Genomic DNA, 14,701 nt, shown 5'->3' with positions numbered 1-14,701 from the left:
CAACATCATCATCATCATCATCATCATCATCACTATTAGCATTATTATTATTATCAAAAGAACACTCCATTTTGCCTCACTCAAAGTGCAGTGTGCACATCTGGACACCAAGTGGCAGTATCATTGTTTATAGCTTCACAGATGCACCAGGATGTGAGGGACACCTCAGACTAATTCACAGCACCATGAAAACTAACAGTGGAGGATTTGCAGAACTACTAAGTCTGTCTTTGCTCATTTAAGCTGCTGACTTGTGTGTGTTTGTCACAACCATGGGTTAAGTTTACATGTTTGTATGTGTGTGTGTGTGTGTGTGTGTGTGTGTGTGTGTGTGTGTGTGTGTGTGTGTGTGTGTGTGTGTGCATTTGAATGTTCAGAGGATTGAGGGTGACTCCCTGGTGAGGCTGGGAAACTCTAAATATGGTTGACTAAATAGATCACCATCTGGGGCATGATTGTCTGCCAAATTCAGCCGTGACACACACACACACACAGCACACTCAACTCTTAGACAGTATCTCATTCTAAGAAAGCATCTGCCCTTCTTTCCTAATTGAATTCATTGAATTAACAACAATCATCTGATAGCAGTTCATAAAATCAGCATTTAAAGCTTTAATAAATTCAAGTAGGAAGGCAAACATGCCACCCTGTCATATAACCGTGTCTTCTAATTTTGTGTGCCGCTTTCATGGCCAAAGCACAGCTGATTGAAACAACCAGGCATGGCTGGTTGTGCTGGTAGGGCCGCAGGTTGCTGTTGTTGTTGTAGTGGATGTTGGCTCTCACTAAAAAGGTGTGGCTGAGCGAGTGGTGATAACTGGATTGACCCTCCTGAGGTTCATTCCTACAGACTCTCCTCCTCCTCCTCCCCCTCCCAACACACAGACAGCCAGCTCAGGCCTATGGCTGTCTGCCTGCAAACGCACCCAGAATGGCACTGTTCTTAATCTGAGTGTGTGTGTGTATGGATGTCTGTGTGTCATCATTCCCAACTGTGAAAAAACTCCTGCCTGAGGAGAGAAGAACACAATCTTCTCTACAAGTCAAGGTGACCTACTGCTGCTCGTGGAAGAAATGGGAGTTGAGGATTATGACAGCACAACTCATCTCACCGCCATCGACTGTAAATATTACCGCTGAGTTCAATAAAAAAAGCAATCTGACATTCTTTTCCCTGCTTCTTCCATACCTTTAATTTACTTCTCCTTCCATCTCTACCTCTCCATTCATATTCTTGCCACCCCCTCGCTTTCTTTCAATCTCCTCTCCCCTCTGTCACATTTTCACTGCCTCTGCCATTCCCAGTTAATTTCCTCGCTCCCTTCTCTCCTTCCCTACCTTTCTCTCTATCTACTCTCCCTCACTCACTTTCTCGTTACCTCTCTACATTCACCCCCCCCCCCCCTTCCCAATCACTCCCTCACTTTCTATCTCTACTTCAATTCACTCAAATCACTTTCCCTCCCCTCCCTCTTTTGGTTAGCCTCATTCAGTAGGAGGCTTTTGTGATTGGCCGGTATTTATATCAACTAGGTCCCAGTGCCACCTGGGACAATGGTCTCCAGTCAGATCCAGGTCACAGCAAGCAGAACCATTCTCCTGCTCTGCACCGATCACTCCAGTCCAGTCCAGTCCAGTCCAGTCCAGGCCAGTCCGTCTGCCACACAGCGGGCTTCATAGACAGGCACAGGTACTGCACCGTTTCTCTCACTGGCATCACAAACACACAGGTAGACACACACACACACACAGAGAGGCACATACATCAGCAGGTGCTGCATCACTGCTCTCGTTCGCCTCGTACACACAGGTAGACACTGGAGATTCTAGCTGACTGCACTAACCTGCATCATGCACACAGGTAAATGTTCACACACAGCCTACCTCTGAGCCCAGGAAAGCCTCTGTCAGAGTGGTATCATTTTCACGGCTGATGACAACGCTGACACGAGGATGGTGATGGTGAAAGGTGAAGGTAAGCTCTGTTATATCCTGTTTTTGATTGTCTGGGTGTAGCAATAAACTGCATGTTTATGATACAATTCTATGATATATGATACCAAATTATACATTACTGGCCAGCCATTTTACATTAGAAATAAGAGAGATACTGCAATAACAGCAGTAGCCTACATGCTATCATGGGTGGCATCCCTGGCACTGTAGTTGCCTTGAAACTGACTACAAAGGTTACTGTAACAATAGCCTGTAATATTGAAGTTTGTAACCAGTAACAATGTTTAAGGTTCCTGCTGTCAGTGTGGATACATATACGGTAGTATGTATCAGCCTGGCCCTCTGAATGTAGGCTACCTTGCCTCACTGTGGGTCATAATTGTTGGTTAACCCACTCACCGTCAGTGTTTCACAGTTACTGGAGTAGTTTACACAGGATTACTGAGGGATAATCCACTTAGAGTATTTACAGACATGAGTCGCCATCTGTCCGTAATTAACACAGTGAGGGAGCCGTGAAGACAGGCTGACTGCAGTCCCTCTACGGTTAGAAGAAACTATCTGGAGTCATGTAAGAAAATGCTATTATACTACTGTATCATCCAGTTAGGCCAATGGTTGGCAACAAGGAGCGCCCTTTAAACCACGCGCCCCAGGTCGGTGAGATTTGCTGCCTTCAAGTGCTCCTCGTAAACTCCTGCTTCCGTTCCGCACTCAATTGGTTTTGGTCGCAAACAATTAGAAATAAATTACCCTGTTGCTAAAGGAGTGTATTGTTGGCTGTTGTTGTATTTTAGAACTCAAGAAAGGGCACAGACCTATACATTGTGCTGCGGTGACACAGTGAAGACACAACACACGGCAGATATGTTAATTAATTGATATAGAATGCCAAACAGTAGCATATAATAACAAATTGCATAAATTTGACCATCGCTGGCTTCCATGCTATTCGCTCCATAAACGCCTCATGTTGGCAACCCGGTATGATAGAAAATGCCCATTTCCCCAGTCATATTTACACGTTGTTGGGTCGTTCATGTGTGCTCCCGTTATTTCCGACAGCGCCTGAAGGCAGCCATTGTCCAGGAGCGCCCATTGCTGCTGGAAGCAAGTTCATTGTAAATAGCTGCGTCAAGTAAATGGCCTCTGTAACAAGTTTTGGAAAGGATTTGCAGTCTTGACGGAGGGAACAATTGCTAACCTTCCAATGACCAGTGAGTGTGTGTAGCCTATTTGGCCAGCAGTTTGTTAATTTTAATATTACTAGCTGCAAATGAAATGTGGAGACGTGCTCATGGGTAGGCCTAGCTGGTTGTCTCAGATATAGTTTACATGGACGGTGCGCAGGGTTTTGGCAGTTAATCCCCATGAATGTCATGTTCTTTTCAACTGTGTTACCTTGTTTCAAATGCCTCTTCCAGGAGACGGTTTGGCTGTGGTGATGGTGAATAATCAGAAGACTGCATGGAGACTGTGAGGTTTACAGACCAAGAACCTGCTTGAAATTGGCTTTAGTGTTTGTTGCTGTGTCACCTGCTGTCACCCAACAAATGCAGTAATCTTCACATTCAGCACCAGCCCTACATATATCTCCAGCATATTGCTTGCCTTATCGCCAGCATTCCGCTGTACCAGCAAATTCTCAAAGTTAAGCCCTGATATATTCCACATCTACCCCTGCTCAACACTGGCCCAGGTGCTTTCGTTGACAGTAAATTTCTCACCACGAGGGTACTTCCTCAGCTCGTCTGTTTTCCACTCCCCCGAGAACCTCCATTCCCAGATGATGCGGACGGACGGCAAAGGCCGGAGCGCCTCCCCTCACAGGATAACCTACAAGTCCGACTTCCACGCCATCAAATGCTCCTTTGACACCGGGACCACTCGACAACCAGGGACCAAAGCTGCTGCCCAGCGGTCTGCTGTACCCCCAACTAAGTTGACGTCCAGCCTGTCAGATCCCATAATGTCCCACACCAGCAGCAGAGGGAGGGTCCACAGCACCAGGGGGACCAAGATCAGAGACAACATCTTCCTCCAGATGGACAGCCAGCAGCTAAAACAAGATGGCGGACCGCCACCGACCTCTGGCTCCACGCCCCTCGTGTCTCCCCAACCTCCTCGCCAGCAACTCCAACCCTCACCTTTCCTTGACCCCAAACGTTCCCACCTCAGTTCCTCCTCTGCCCTGAGCAGCGTAGCCAGCGTTTCCAGCGTAGAATCCTCTCTGCTAGAGAAACCACCCAAGTCGGAGGAGATAGTCGAGATAGACAGAGCCGCTCTGGCTCAGAAGTTCTCCGTGACCCGGAAGTTGTTTGAGACCAAGGTGATGGAGGTTGGTGGAGGGCAAGGTGCTAAAGTTATTGCTGTCAGGGGATGCAAGGGGATGGCGGATGGGAGAGGAGAAGGGGAAGAGGGCAGGGGAGGAGTCAGCCAGTTGGAGAAAGAGGAGGAGGCAAAGACAGGACAGCACAGAGAAGAGGATGACGTAGATGAGGTGAAATCCTCAAACTTGCCCGCCATAAACATTTCCTCACCAAACACAGAGCCTCCTGCACCCACCTCACTGACAAGCCACCCAAAATCGCTTCCCTCAATGCAAGACCATCAGCCTCCATCTCCTAATCCCATAGCTGATGCCTCATCTAGAGTAGAAGAGCCTGAATGCCTTGTAGATTCTCCTGCATCAGACGCCTCCAGGCAAGCATCCAACACACAAGCTCTGTCCTACCTTGATGCTCAAACAGCGACATCCCACAGAGAGGGAGCAGCGGAGGAAGGAGCGGCGGGAGGAGAAACCCCTGAACCCTGCTTGACCCCCGAGGAGCCGGTGAGGGCAGAACTAGTAGACGTGAAGAACGAGTCGTCGGAGAGCGACGAGAACGAGGAAGAAGGGCAGAGGAAGGAAGATGGAAACTGGAGACGGGACAAGGAGGGAAAGTATAGGGAAGAAATGGTGGCGGAGGCCCTAGTGGATGACGTGTTTGAAGAAATCAGTGTGGAAACGTCACCAGGATGTGAAACGCTTGTAGACCCTCATATGGTGGAACGCAGAATGGAACCAAGAGCGGGAAAAGAAGATAGGCCAGTTGCTCCCTCAGAAGAATACCGAAAGGAGTTATCTGCCAGCATGCCATCCAAAAGCAAGACTAAAGATGACGGGGAAGCAGGAAGAGACAAGTACCAGCAGGTGAATGAACATTGGGAGGGTGAAAGGGAGGGGCCGACAGATCAGAACAGACAGTTCAGTGCAGGGGCAGGAAAGTCCATAGAAGAGGGGGACCAGAGAGAGAAAAAGACAGAGGAGGTGGTGAAGGAAAAGGCCGGAAAGGAAGAGAGAGGCAAGATGGTAGAGGAGGATGTTGACAAGGAAAAAAAGTTGCACAGGGAGGGAAAGGCAGAGGGGGGAGAGGAAGGTGGAAAGATGGAATGCAGTGAAGGAAAGGAAAGGGTTGGAAAAGGGGAGGAAAGAAATGAGAAAGAAGCAGATGCAGCCTCTGAGCTACCAGATGAGCAAGCCAAAGTGGAAGTCAAACAAGAGAAGTGCAGAGGAGCTGCTGAGGGGAAAGGTGATGTAGGAGGAGGAAGAGAGGACCAAACGGGATCCGCAGTTATCTGTGGGATTGAGAACAAGGCTTTTGTGTATGATCAGGAACGGGAATGCCAATCTCATCCTGAGGATTCAAAATCACAGGAGCGGGAAAGCTCTCCGGATCCGGCAGAGCGGCTGTCGTTGGAATACGAAGAGATTCCCGGTGTTCCTGAACTGGCCGATCAGGACGATGACGAGGCAGCAGGATCTGGGAAGAGGAAGGTCAAGTTCACCACAGCACCAATCAAGGTGAGGAGATACAGTAACTCTTCAGACACTCAGCATCCTGTATTCACTTTGACAGCTGCATGGTCACTGCTCTTTCAGTTTATTCATTTGAAGCAGCTCAACATACAACTCTGTACAGTTGAAGATTTGTGTGGCTGTCAGTTTCAGCTGGTGTTTGAATCCATATAAGAGAAGTGTTTAGCCTAAAGCCATGTTTCTGATCCATTAGGGGAGGAGGAAAGGCAAGATCCCACATGCTTCACTCTGCCATGTTTAGCTTAGAGCTGCGCTGATGCAACAGCACACTAAACATTCTTGTGTGTATATATGTGTGTGTGTGTGTGTGTGTGTGTGTGTGTGTTAGTGTATGACATGACATGCATGACAAACTGTTGTGGTAGTGGTCACTTTAGCACTGGTAATTGTCAAGTTGACCAGTGGACTGTGTGTGTGTGTGTGGGTGGTATGGTTTTCTGCAACTCTCCCCATAATGATACATATACCTAGCTCAAGTCTTAGTGAGAATGGCACCCATGCACACTCTCAAACACACTCTCTCTCTCTCTCTCTCTCTCTCCCTCTCTCTCTGACTCTATCGCACTCTCACTGAAAGATCTGCCAACATAAACAGTGTCTTGTTGTGTCAATAGCTGCAGATGGCTGTCTTCGCACTCTGCTACTCTCCATGGCAATACACAGCAATACACATTTTTATAAGCAGTATTTACATCGGTGTTGGCCGCTGCATTGATTTTTAAACGTGTATTGACTTAAACCTCATTGTCCACGCCTCGTCCCCCTCCTGCTGTCTCTCAGGTGTACAGCACCTACTCGAATGCCGATTACGACAGGCGCAACGACGATATTGACCCGGTGTCGGCCTCGGCTGAGTATGAGCTGGAGAAGAGAGTGGACAAGATGGACGTGTTCCCAGTGGAGATAGAAAAGGGTTGGTGTCTCCATCTGCTCTGTCCCTCTGTCTCTCTCTTCCTAAACTTCTTGTCTTGTCATACCGTGTTCTGCATTTGTTGCAGTCGGTCATAACTAGAGATATAATTCTTACATCCCACATGCACAGAGATGTATTGGGTTAGTTATGTCTATTTGTTTGTGTTTTCACTGTAACCATCTGCCCAGATTCTGTTGCAACCGTTCAAGATAGAGCTGTAAAAACCAAAACATTACACTCAGTGGGGTTGTACGTCAAAAAATAATCCATGACTTTGACATAGAAAGGCTTAGTGGGGGACGTTGCCGTCCTCTGACAGCCTTGTTACCCGCTCAACGTGAAAAAACGCTGACCAGATCTTTAAAATACCCTGTGCATTATCACGATGATAGTCTCTCCTTCTACTGTCACCTCTGAGTGCTGAGTTTCACCTGAGAGCTGCTTCCATATCTAATCGGTGACTTATCAGTGACTCAGCTATGTGACTAGGGATGAGTCAACCCAGTTCGTCCTCAGCGTTTCTCTTTTTTGTTGCGCACTGTACCTCTCACCTAGCTTTCTTTTAGCTCCATGTTTTCTGACTAACAATGTCAGTTATATAAAGGTAAATTCCATGTTAAATAATCTCTATGATGACTCTGCTCTCCCTTATTCCAGGAGATGAGGGTCTGGGCATCAGTATAATAGGGATGGGTGTGGGGGCCGACCAGGGCCTGGAGAAGCTGGGAATCTTCGTCAAGACCATCACTGAAGGAGGAGCTACACAGAAGGATGGAAGGTAAGTGTTGACAGCGATCACTTGACTACTGGGGATTCAATAAGGCTAAAAAAACAAAACGAGACTCTATCTTTGTGTGTGTGTGTGTGTGTGTGTGTGTTTGTGCTAGGATTCAGGTGAATGACCAGATAGTGGAGGTGGACGGGGTGAGTTTGGTTGGAGTCTCCCAGCTGTTTGCAGCCACAGTCCTCAAGAATACATCAGGCCTGGTCAAGTGAGTTATAATGTTTCAATGCTAAGAGTGGAGGTTGAAGTGTGCATCAACCAAAATAGACTTGATTGGAGTGCTTAACCAAAAACACAAAAAAGTAGCACATCCAAAAATAAAAGTATTAGTAGAGTACACACTTTTTTTTATTGGCACACACACAATAATGCTGCTTTTTATATCTTTGTGTGTTCAAATGAAAAGTGAGTACTCTGCCACACTACTTTTATTTTTGGATGTGCTACTTTTTCAATGCTGTTTGTTTTGTTTTTGTTTGGGGGGTTTTTCGCAGTAAAAGATTTGCTTTGTCTCTGACAGATAGCGGAGTGTATTTATATACATTGCTACTTCTTTGATGGTGGTGGAGAGTGGTCAGGGGTGTAAGGTCTTTCCCGTCAGTGATTTGGACACTGGGTATTATAAGGCATCTTTTTGCCTGAATGTTGATGTATCAGTTAAAAAAAAAGATGAACAGAGCAGTGACAGGATCAGAGTTATAAAAATTACATAAAAGAATGAAAGTTATTTAAAGATAGATCAGTGTTAGCGAGTTGAAAAGGAAAGTTGACTTTGCTTCACCGGATGCTGTTTTTTAAGATGTCTTTGTCCATGTTTGTTATTAGATGTTGTTCTCTTCTGCTGCAGGTTTCTGATTGGCCGAGAGAAGCAGGGGGTGGAGAGTGAGGTGGCACGACTGATCAGTGAAAGCCTGGAAATGGACAAACCAACCAGAAAGGTGTGTTTCCTAAGAGGAGAGGAGAGGAGTGTGAGTTCTGTTAAGGATTCTGTACGGTTTGATTACTCTGTTCTCTGTGTATGTGTGTGTGTGCACGACAGAGGGTGAGGGAAGGAGATGGAGGTGAGGACAATGATGGTGGCACGTCAGAGAAGGGCTCAGTGGAAGAGGAAGAAGACGAGGAAGAAGAGGAGGATGTGTCTGTACTGTCCAGTCTCGACAACTATCAACTCTGCCTCAAATACCAGCAGGTACTTTACATTCAACAAGAATCCATCAAGATCCACAAACCAACTGTTTATAATAGGTGTGCACCAGCACTGGTGTTGGATATGAGGCCAGTACTGCACTAAAACCGGGTACTGTATCAGAAAATTTCCCCAATACTATAATCCAATAATAAGCAACTTTATTTTGGCTTTTTACACATTTTTCACAAGTCGTATATATTAAAAATAATGGATTGGTAGTTGGTATCATCTGTTACTTGTAGTTTAGCATTCAGAATCAGTATGAGCAGTGTAAAAGTGGTATTGGTGCATCCCTAGTATTTAACATGGTGTGTATATACCCAAATTATCTGTGTATTTTTGGTTTTCCACTCTCTTTATAGCTCCAGTCAAAAATACAAGGCAGAACAGCCCAACTTCACCAAGCTAGGGAAAAGGTAGGTCACTCTGCTGAGATTGAGATCGCACACACACACACACACACACACACCAATACTTTACTCACTTCTTAATACACTACCTTTGCCTCCACGTTTAGAACAGTCTGACCCATTTAACTGTGTATGAAATGGCTCAGTGTGGAGTTATTAGGACGCGGGCCTTGTTCCAACACTTCTTCACGTCAGCCCTCCTTTTCTGCCTTTCCCTTGAAGTAATCACTGCTGGGACATAACTGGGTTGGTGAAAGCTTCTCAGCGGAAAGTCTGGCTTTCTTCTATCCAACTGTGTTGGATCAGTGAATACTTCATTTGTTGTATCAAAAATATTTTATTCAAGAGGATTGGACAAGAATAGGGTGAGGCCACATAACTCTTCTCTTTCCCCAACTCCAGGAAAGGTTTTTGACATATATGACGGACATGCATATACACATAAATAAATACATACTTTGTCCCCCAGTTAAAGGTATGGCAGGAGCATCAGGCCTGTTGGGAGAGCCAGAGGGCTGAGCTGGAGCAAAGAGCTGAGGATGGAGAAGAGAAAGCTGAGAAACTAGAGAAGTACTGTACTATAAGCTCTATGCACCGTGTCTGTTCCTGATCTTATGTTTTTTCTATAGCATAGATTATTGATATGATTGTTAGTCAAATTTCTCTGAATAGATACAGATCTTGCACAGAGACTGGGTGGGAACCTAAACCATGCAAAAAGGATAATCGTGTTGATAATGATTAAGAAGATAATTATGAAGGTGATAATGATGCTTGAGAGGATGTTGATGACCCCCCTCCTCTATCTATCAGGTACTGGCAAGAGGCCCAGACCCTGTGTAGGGTTGTGAGCCAGCGATTGGCTGATGCCCAGAGCCAATCGGAGAGCCTGGAGATTAAATACAGCAAGGCCAAGAGACTGGTCAGGGAATACCAGAACAGGTAATTATCAACTCTACTAACTCTATTACTCATAAATTACACCAAACCAAATAACTTTAAAAAAAAGTCAAATATGGGTTTTGAGTTGTGTGTGTGTGTGTGTGTGTGGGGGGGGGGGGGTGGAATTAAGCTTTTCAAATAACGCGCAGCGCTTTATCCATGCAGAGAGGAAGAGAGGGAGAGGAGAGAAGCGGATCTGAGTAGAGAAATGGAGGAGCGAGATAAGAAACACAGAGAGACTGTGGAGAGACTGCAAATGCAGGTGAGAGGAGACTTCTCTCATTCCCACATGGATTTACTTCATTGAACCTGCCATTTCTCTGTGGTCACTGTTCCATGCTGTCCGTCACAGCTAGAGAGAAAAGAGCCAGTGCCTGAAAGAAAGAATCACTCTCTGGACACTTCAGTCACAGGTAGGCGGCTTCATTACACTTCCACAGATGGACAGTGTAACAGTTGTGATAGCAGTGTGAGAGTGCTGCCTTACTGTATGTCTGCTATAAGTCTCTCTATGACTGGCTGAATGTTTAGCTGCTGGCAAGTGAACATTTTATAACATACACTACCAGTCAAAAGTTTGGACACGCATTTTTCTTTATTTTTACTATTTTCCACATTTTAGAATAATAGTAAAGACATCAAATCTATGAAATAACACAAATGGAATTATGCAGTGACCAAAAAAGTGTTAAACAAATCAAAACTATCTTATATTTTAGATTCTTTAAAGTAGCCGCCCTTTGCCTTGATGAAAAGGCAAAGGCTTTGGAAAGAAATTCATACATAGAAACACATTTATATTTTTCTAAGTAACAAATTTCAAACATTTAAGCATAAGCCTTTAGATCAAAATGGCTTTAAGAGAATGAAAAACATAGTACATTCAATCAGGTGTGTCCAACTTTTGACTGGTAGTGTATATCTATTTTTTTTTTTTCAAGTTTTCGTCTCTTAATATCTTATGCATTCAGAGAAGAAGAAGAGAAAATTAACTAGTTTTTCTGACCTCTTGGAAAAATTATATTTTGCCACTGACCGAGAAAATGGTGTGTGTGTGTGTGTGTGTGTGTGTTTGTGTATCAGGTCCAGACTGGTGTATTCCAGTTCCTGATACAGGCCGTCTAGACTCCAGCGCCCACAGAGCCAGAGCTCAGCTGGCCCAGAAAGCCAAGCGCCACCCGCCCTCCCGGGACAAACTCCGAGAGAGCTTTAAAAGACAGGTCAGACGCAGACTTGAAAAACACACTGACACTCAATTGTGGTTTTTGAATGCGCAAACTGGTCGTGCACACACACACACACACACATGCCCTCTCATCCTATAGGAGGATGAAGCTCAGAAACTGCAGGAGAACACGTCATTGGCTGCTCCCACAGCGGGGCAGAGGGGCAGCAGAAGTGACAAGACCAGTACCTCGTCTTCCTCAGTCTTCAGTCCCCAGACCAATGCCACCTCCGTCTTCACCCCTTCGATCCACATCACCGACGCGGTCTCTCCCTCACCTACCAAATCCTCAGCATCCAGAAAATCCAAAAGGAAATTCCCCGACTTCAGGTGCAGAGTCTCTTAGCTTTTGGATTTGGGATCAGAATATCTCACGGTATTTTCACAGTAGCTGATGGATTCTACAGTTTATCAGCCACAAAGAACCTCTGGGTCTTTGTTGGTTACCTGCCAAAGTGGCTGTTGCAGTAGATAAATGTATCAGCCGCAGATTTGTCATCATTTGGCCGGTGGTACGTTCCACCCTGATGCTCCTCATGCCTATAATCTCTGTTCTAATCTCTTAGTGGCCTTCGGAAGTCTCTCGGCAGAAGGAGCAGAAGTGAGAAGAAGAGTAGGAGGTCCATGGATAACAGGTGTGATGATGTCACACATACACGCAAACAAATAATTGGCCACAATAGGTTTCTTTCAAAGTTCAACAGTTAATGTGGATTTATTATAGTTGTCAGTGATCTATAAATAATAAAAGGCTTACATACCTTTAATCCAATTTATTTATTGTACCTTAACTTATTATCTTATCTATTAAGATTATAATCTATTTTAAGTCACTGTTTTTTACCCTCTTACCTTGTATGAGTTTATCAATTAATTTTATCCTTGTCTTCTTTTAATTATGAAGCATTTTGGATTTGTGTTTTGAAAAGTGCTCTATAAAAGTGTATTACCAACTGGTATCACCTTCTCTGTGGTGCATAATTTGAAATCATGGAGTGATGGAATCTAGGTTAAAAGAACATTTTCATGAATAAAGCCCAATGTCAGCAGTAAGCAATGAGAGTCTCTGCATGGTGTTTAATGCATTAGCTGTTGTAAATTTACTGTAAAGCATGGACTCTTCACAGTGTCTTTTACAAAATGGCAGTAACACACCAGTGTACAAATGTGGTATTTACACACATTCATACGCCGGCGCTCCTGACTGTACTTAAGCGTGTTGTTTCCCACCAGGGGCTCGTGCGGCGACCTGGTGGACGAGCCCACTGGAGTCTCTCCGTCAGGTTCGGTCACCTCCATGCCCTCCTGCCTGCCGTTCCCCTGGTTCGGAGAGCGAGGGAGGGAGAAGGAGGGGGAGGACGGGGAGAGAGGCAGGGAGAGGCTCCGGTCCGTGTCCAGCAGCAGCTTGCCCTACCTGACCACCACGGGTAGAAGAGATCAGGTGAGGGAAGACACACACACACACACACACACACACACACACAACACGTGTCATGTACTTGGAATGCCAAGTGATTTGAATTTGGCTCCTGCATGCCATCCCCCTTCTCTATCCAACTTCCTGATCTAGATCCTGGTCTAGATATCTAATACAAGCATGCACACTCATTATAGTGCATAGGCATGTAAACACAGGTGTGGTGTGTGTAGGCAGCCTGGGTTTGTGTTTGTTGGTTCCAGAGTATTGGATCTCCAGTGGGCAGCTCCAGCATGGTGGGTCTTGTCTCTGATCACTCGCTCTCTGGACACTCACACACTTTCACCTTTTCCTCCACTGAGGTGAGTCTATCCCTCCCTTCCTCACTTTTGTCCTTCCTTCCTTCCCCATGGAGCGCTCTTTGCCAGCTCATCTTTCCTTTCCTTTCTCAAAGCCTAGTCTCTTCATTTCCATTTTTGCTTTCTCTCATTTTTTATTTCTCTCATTCTCCTTCTTTTCTCCTCCCTCTACTGCTCTCTCACGTATAAAATCTTGTGTCATGTCAGACCTTGGATGATGACCCGGTTCCCGCTCATAACAACAACCAATGGCAGAGTCGACCTTTCTTGGAGTGGACCAACCAGCAGGTGTGCCTGTGGCTGATTGGCATGAACATGGACCAATACACGGCCGAGTTCACTGCTAGAGGGGTGGACGGGACGCAGCTTCTCAACATGGACAGCGAGAAACTCAAAGTGAGCTGTTATTTTTGACAAAGTTTGTGGTTTGTCCCAAAAGACGCAAATGTGTCATGGCCTTTCCTCTGTCCTCTTTCACTATGAGTAGTTCTCCCCCTAAGGGTCCCAAGACGATGTTGAGGGAAACAGAATGTGGGATAAAAAAAATCTCATATATAGATAATCTTGTAAAGTTGTTTTCCAATATACCAAATTAATTGTCATATCTTGAGTGGTTTTGTGACAATATTTGTAGGGTTAGATTTCTAGATTTCTAATTAATCAAGTGTAATAGCCTGAAAATGGAAAATTGTTATTTCGTGGAGAGGCTGTGAACTGAACTGTCTACTTGCCCCATCCTCTCCTCCCTCTCTTCCTTTTCCCCCTCCCCTCCTCCCTCTCTCCAGGCTCTGGGGGTGAGCAGCCAGACTGACCGTTCCGCTCTGAAGAGGAGGCTGAAGGAGATGAAGAAAAGAGAGGAGAAAGAGCAGCGGGAGAGAGAGAAGAGACTGAAAGAGGAAAAGGAGAGGGAGAAGAACGCGCTTGTGGAGAGGGAGAGTGAAGGGAAGGAGAGGGAGAGGAGGAGGATGATGGAAGAGAAGGCCGGGAAGGAGGCCGGGCACAGCGGCCGAACAGTAAGAACTGAGTCGCTCTTATAAGAAACTGTTGCAGCGTCGTCAGAAGCACAAGCTCACATTTCAAACCGACACAGCCTAGTCGGATTTCTGTTTCAACCACATGAGCTTTCTATTTTATGTTGCCACCAGCATGAGAGTGTGTCTGCAGACACACACACACACACACACACACACTCATTATACTTGGACCAATGATCTCTGGTTGGCTGATACAGACGACTAGATCTACTGCGCACACATCTTTTATTATACACATCTTGATAAGCCTTGTCGTTTAGAGTGATTGGTTTAATTGCTAGAAAGATCTTTGGACCAGAGTAGTTTGACTCTCCAGCACCAAAGTTCACCCTCCCAGCAATTATATCTCCCTTACAATTTCAGCAAAGTGTGTGTAAAGTGTATGACAATTTACAACTGTTTTATAATGTCTTTTTTTACATGAAGCTTAAATTAAGTTAGATTTTACCAGATTAATGTTTAATATTGAATCATGTGCTGATTCAAGCACTGAATTGTCTTTGCTGTAAATGCTTTTTTATGTGTTAATAAATAACGTTTTGAACTTAATTGCTGTTGCCTGAAACTCTCTTTCAACTTGGCCCAGAAATGTCACAAACGGGAGACGTGG

General features: G+C 45.3%; 2 protein-coding genes across 2 annotated transcripts; both read left to right on the top strand.

The window, feature by feature from the left end:
• The first annotated feature begins 3,745 nt into the window (after positions 1-3,745).
• LOC139644943 (neurabin-1-like) lies at positions 3,746-5,046 on the top strand. The gene is made up of 2 exons (XM_071520481.1): positions 3,746-4,902; positions 4,995-5,046. The coding sequence occupies exons 1-2, from the start codon at positions 3,746-3,748 to the stop codon at positions 5,044-5,046; spliced, it is 1,209 nt and encodes a 402-aa protein (XP_071376582.1).
• Positions 5,047-5,379: 333 nt separating this feature from the next.
• Positions 5,380-14,593, top strand: LOC139644953 (neurabin-1-like). Its single transcript, XM_071520501.1, has 17 exons — positions 5,380-5,803; positions 6,599-6,731; positions 7,389-7,509; positions 7,619-7,723; positions 8,363-8,453; positions 8,555-8,704; positions 9,067-9,120; positions 9,584-9,684; positions 9,928-10,056; positions 10,222-10,318; positions 10,409-10,469; positions 11,140-11,276; positions 11,382-11,611; positions 11,848-11,916; positions 12,515-12,722; positions 13,265-13,453; positions 13,843-14,593. The coding sequence occupies exons 1-17, from the start codon at positions 5,387-5,389 to the stop codon at positions 14,092-14,094; spliced, it is 2,544 nt and encodes an 847-aa protein (XP_071376602.1). The 5' UTR covers positions 5,380-5,386; the 3' UTR covers positions 14,095-14,593.
• The last annotated feature ends 108 nt before the right edge of the window (positions 14,594-14,701 follow it).

Source organism: Centroberyx affinis, unplaced genomic scaffold (genome assembly GCF_046629955.1).
Source record: "Centroberyx affinis isolate AG114_WGS23_722 - 3 ecotype Tasmania unplaced genomic scaffold, CSIRO-AGI_Caff_v1 ptg000804l_1, whole genome shotgun sequence".
NCBI classification, from domain to species: Eukaryota; Metazoa; Chordata; class Actinopteri; order Beryciformes; family Berycidae; genus Centroberyx; species Centroberyx affinis.
This window is presented reverse-complemented; position numbering and strand designations above follow the sequence as displayed.

Coding starts and splice junctions, on each gene's coding strand:
- LOC139644953 (XM_071520501.1), top strand. CDS start 5,387: ATGGAATGCAGTGAAGGAAAGGAAAGGGTTGGAAAAGGGGAGGAAAGA. Junction 11,917..12,514: donor AGGAGGTCCATGGATAACAG/GTGTGATGATGT, acceptor GTTTCCCACCAG/GGGCTCGTGCGGCGACCTGG. Junction 13,454..13,842: donor TGGACAGCGAGAAACTCAAA/GTGAGCTGTTAT, acceptor CCCTCTCTCCAG/GCTCTGGGGGTGAGCAGCCA.
- LOC139644943 (XM_071520481.1), top strand. CDS start 3,746: ATGATGCGGACGGACGGCAAAGGCCGGAGCGCCTCCCCTCACAGGATA. Junction 4,903..4,994: donor AGACGGGACAAGGAGGGAAA/GTATAGGGAAGA, acceptor AAACGCTTGTAG/ACCCTCATATGGTGGAACGC.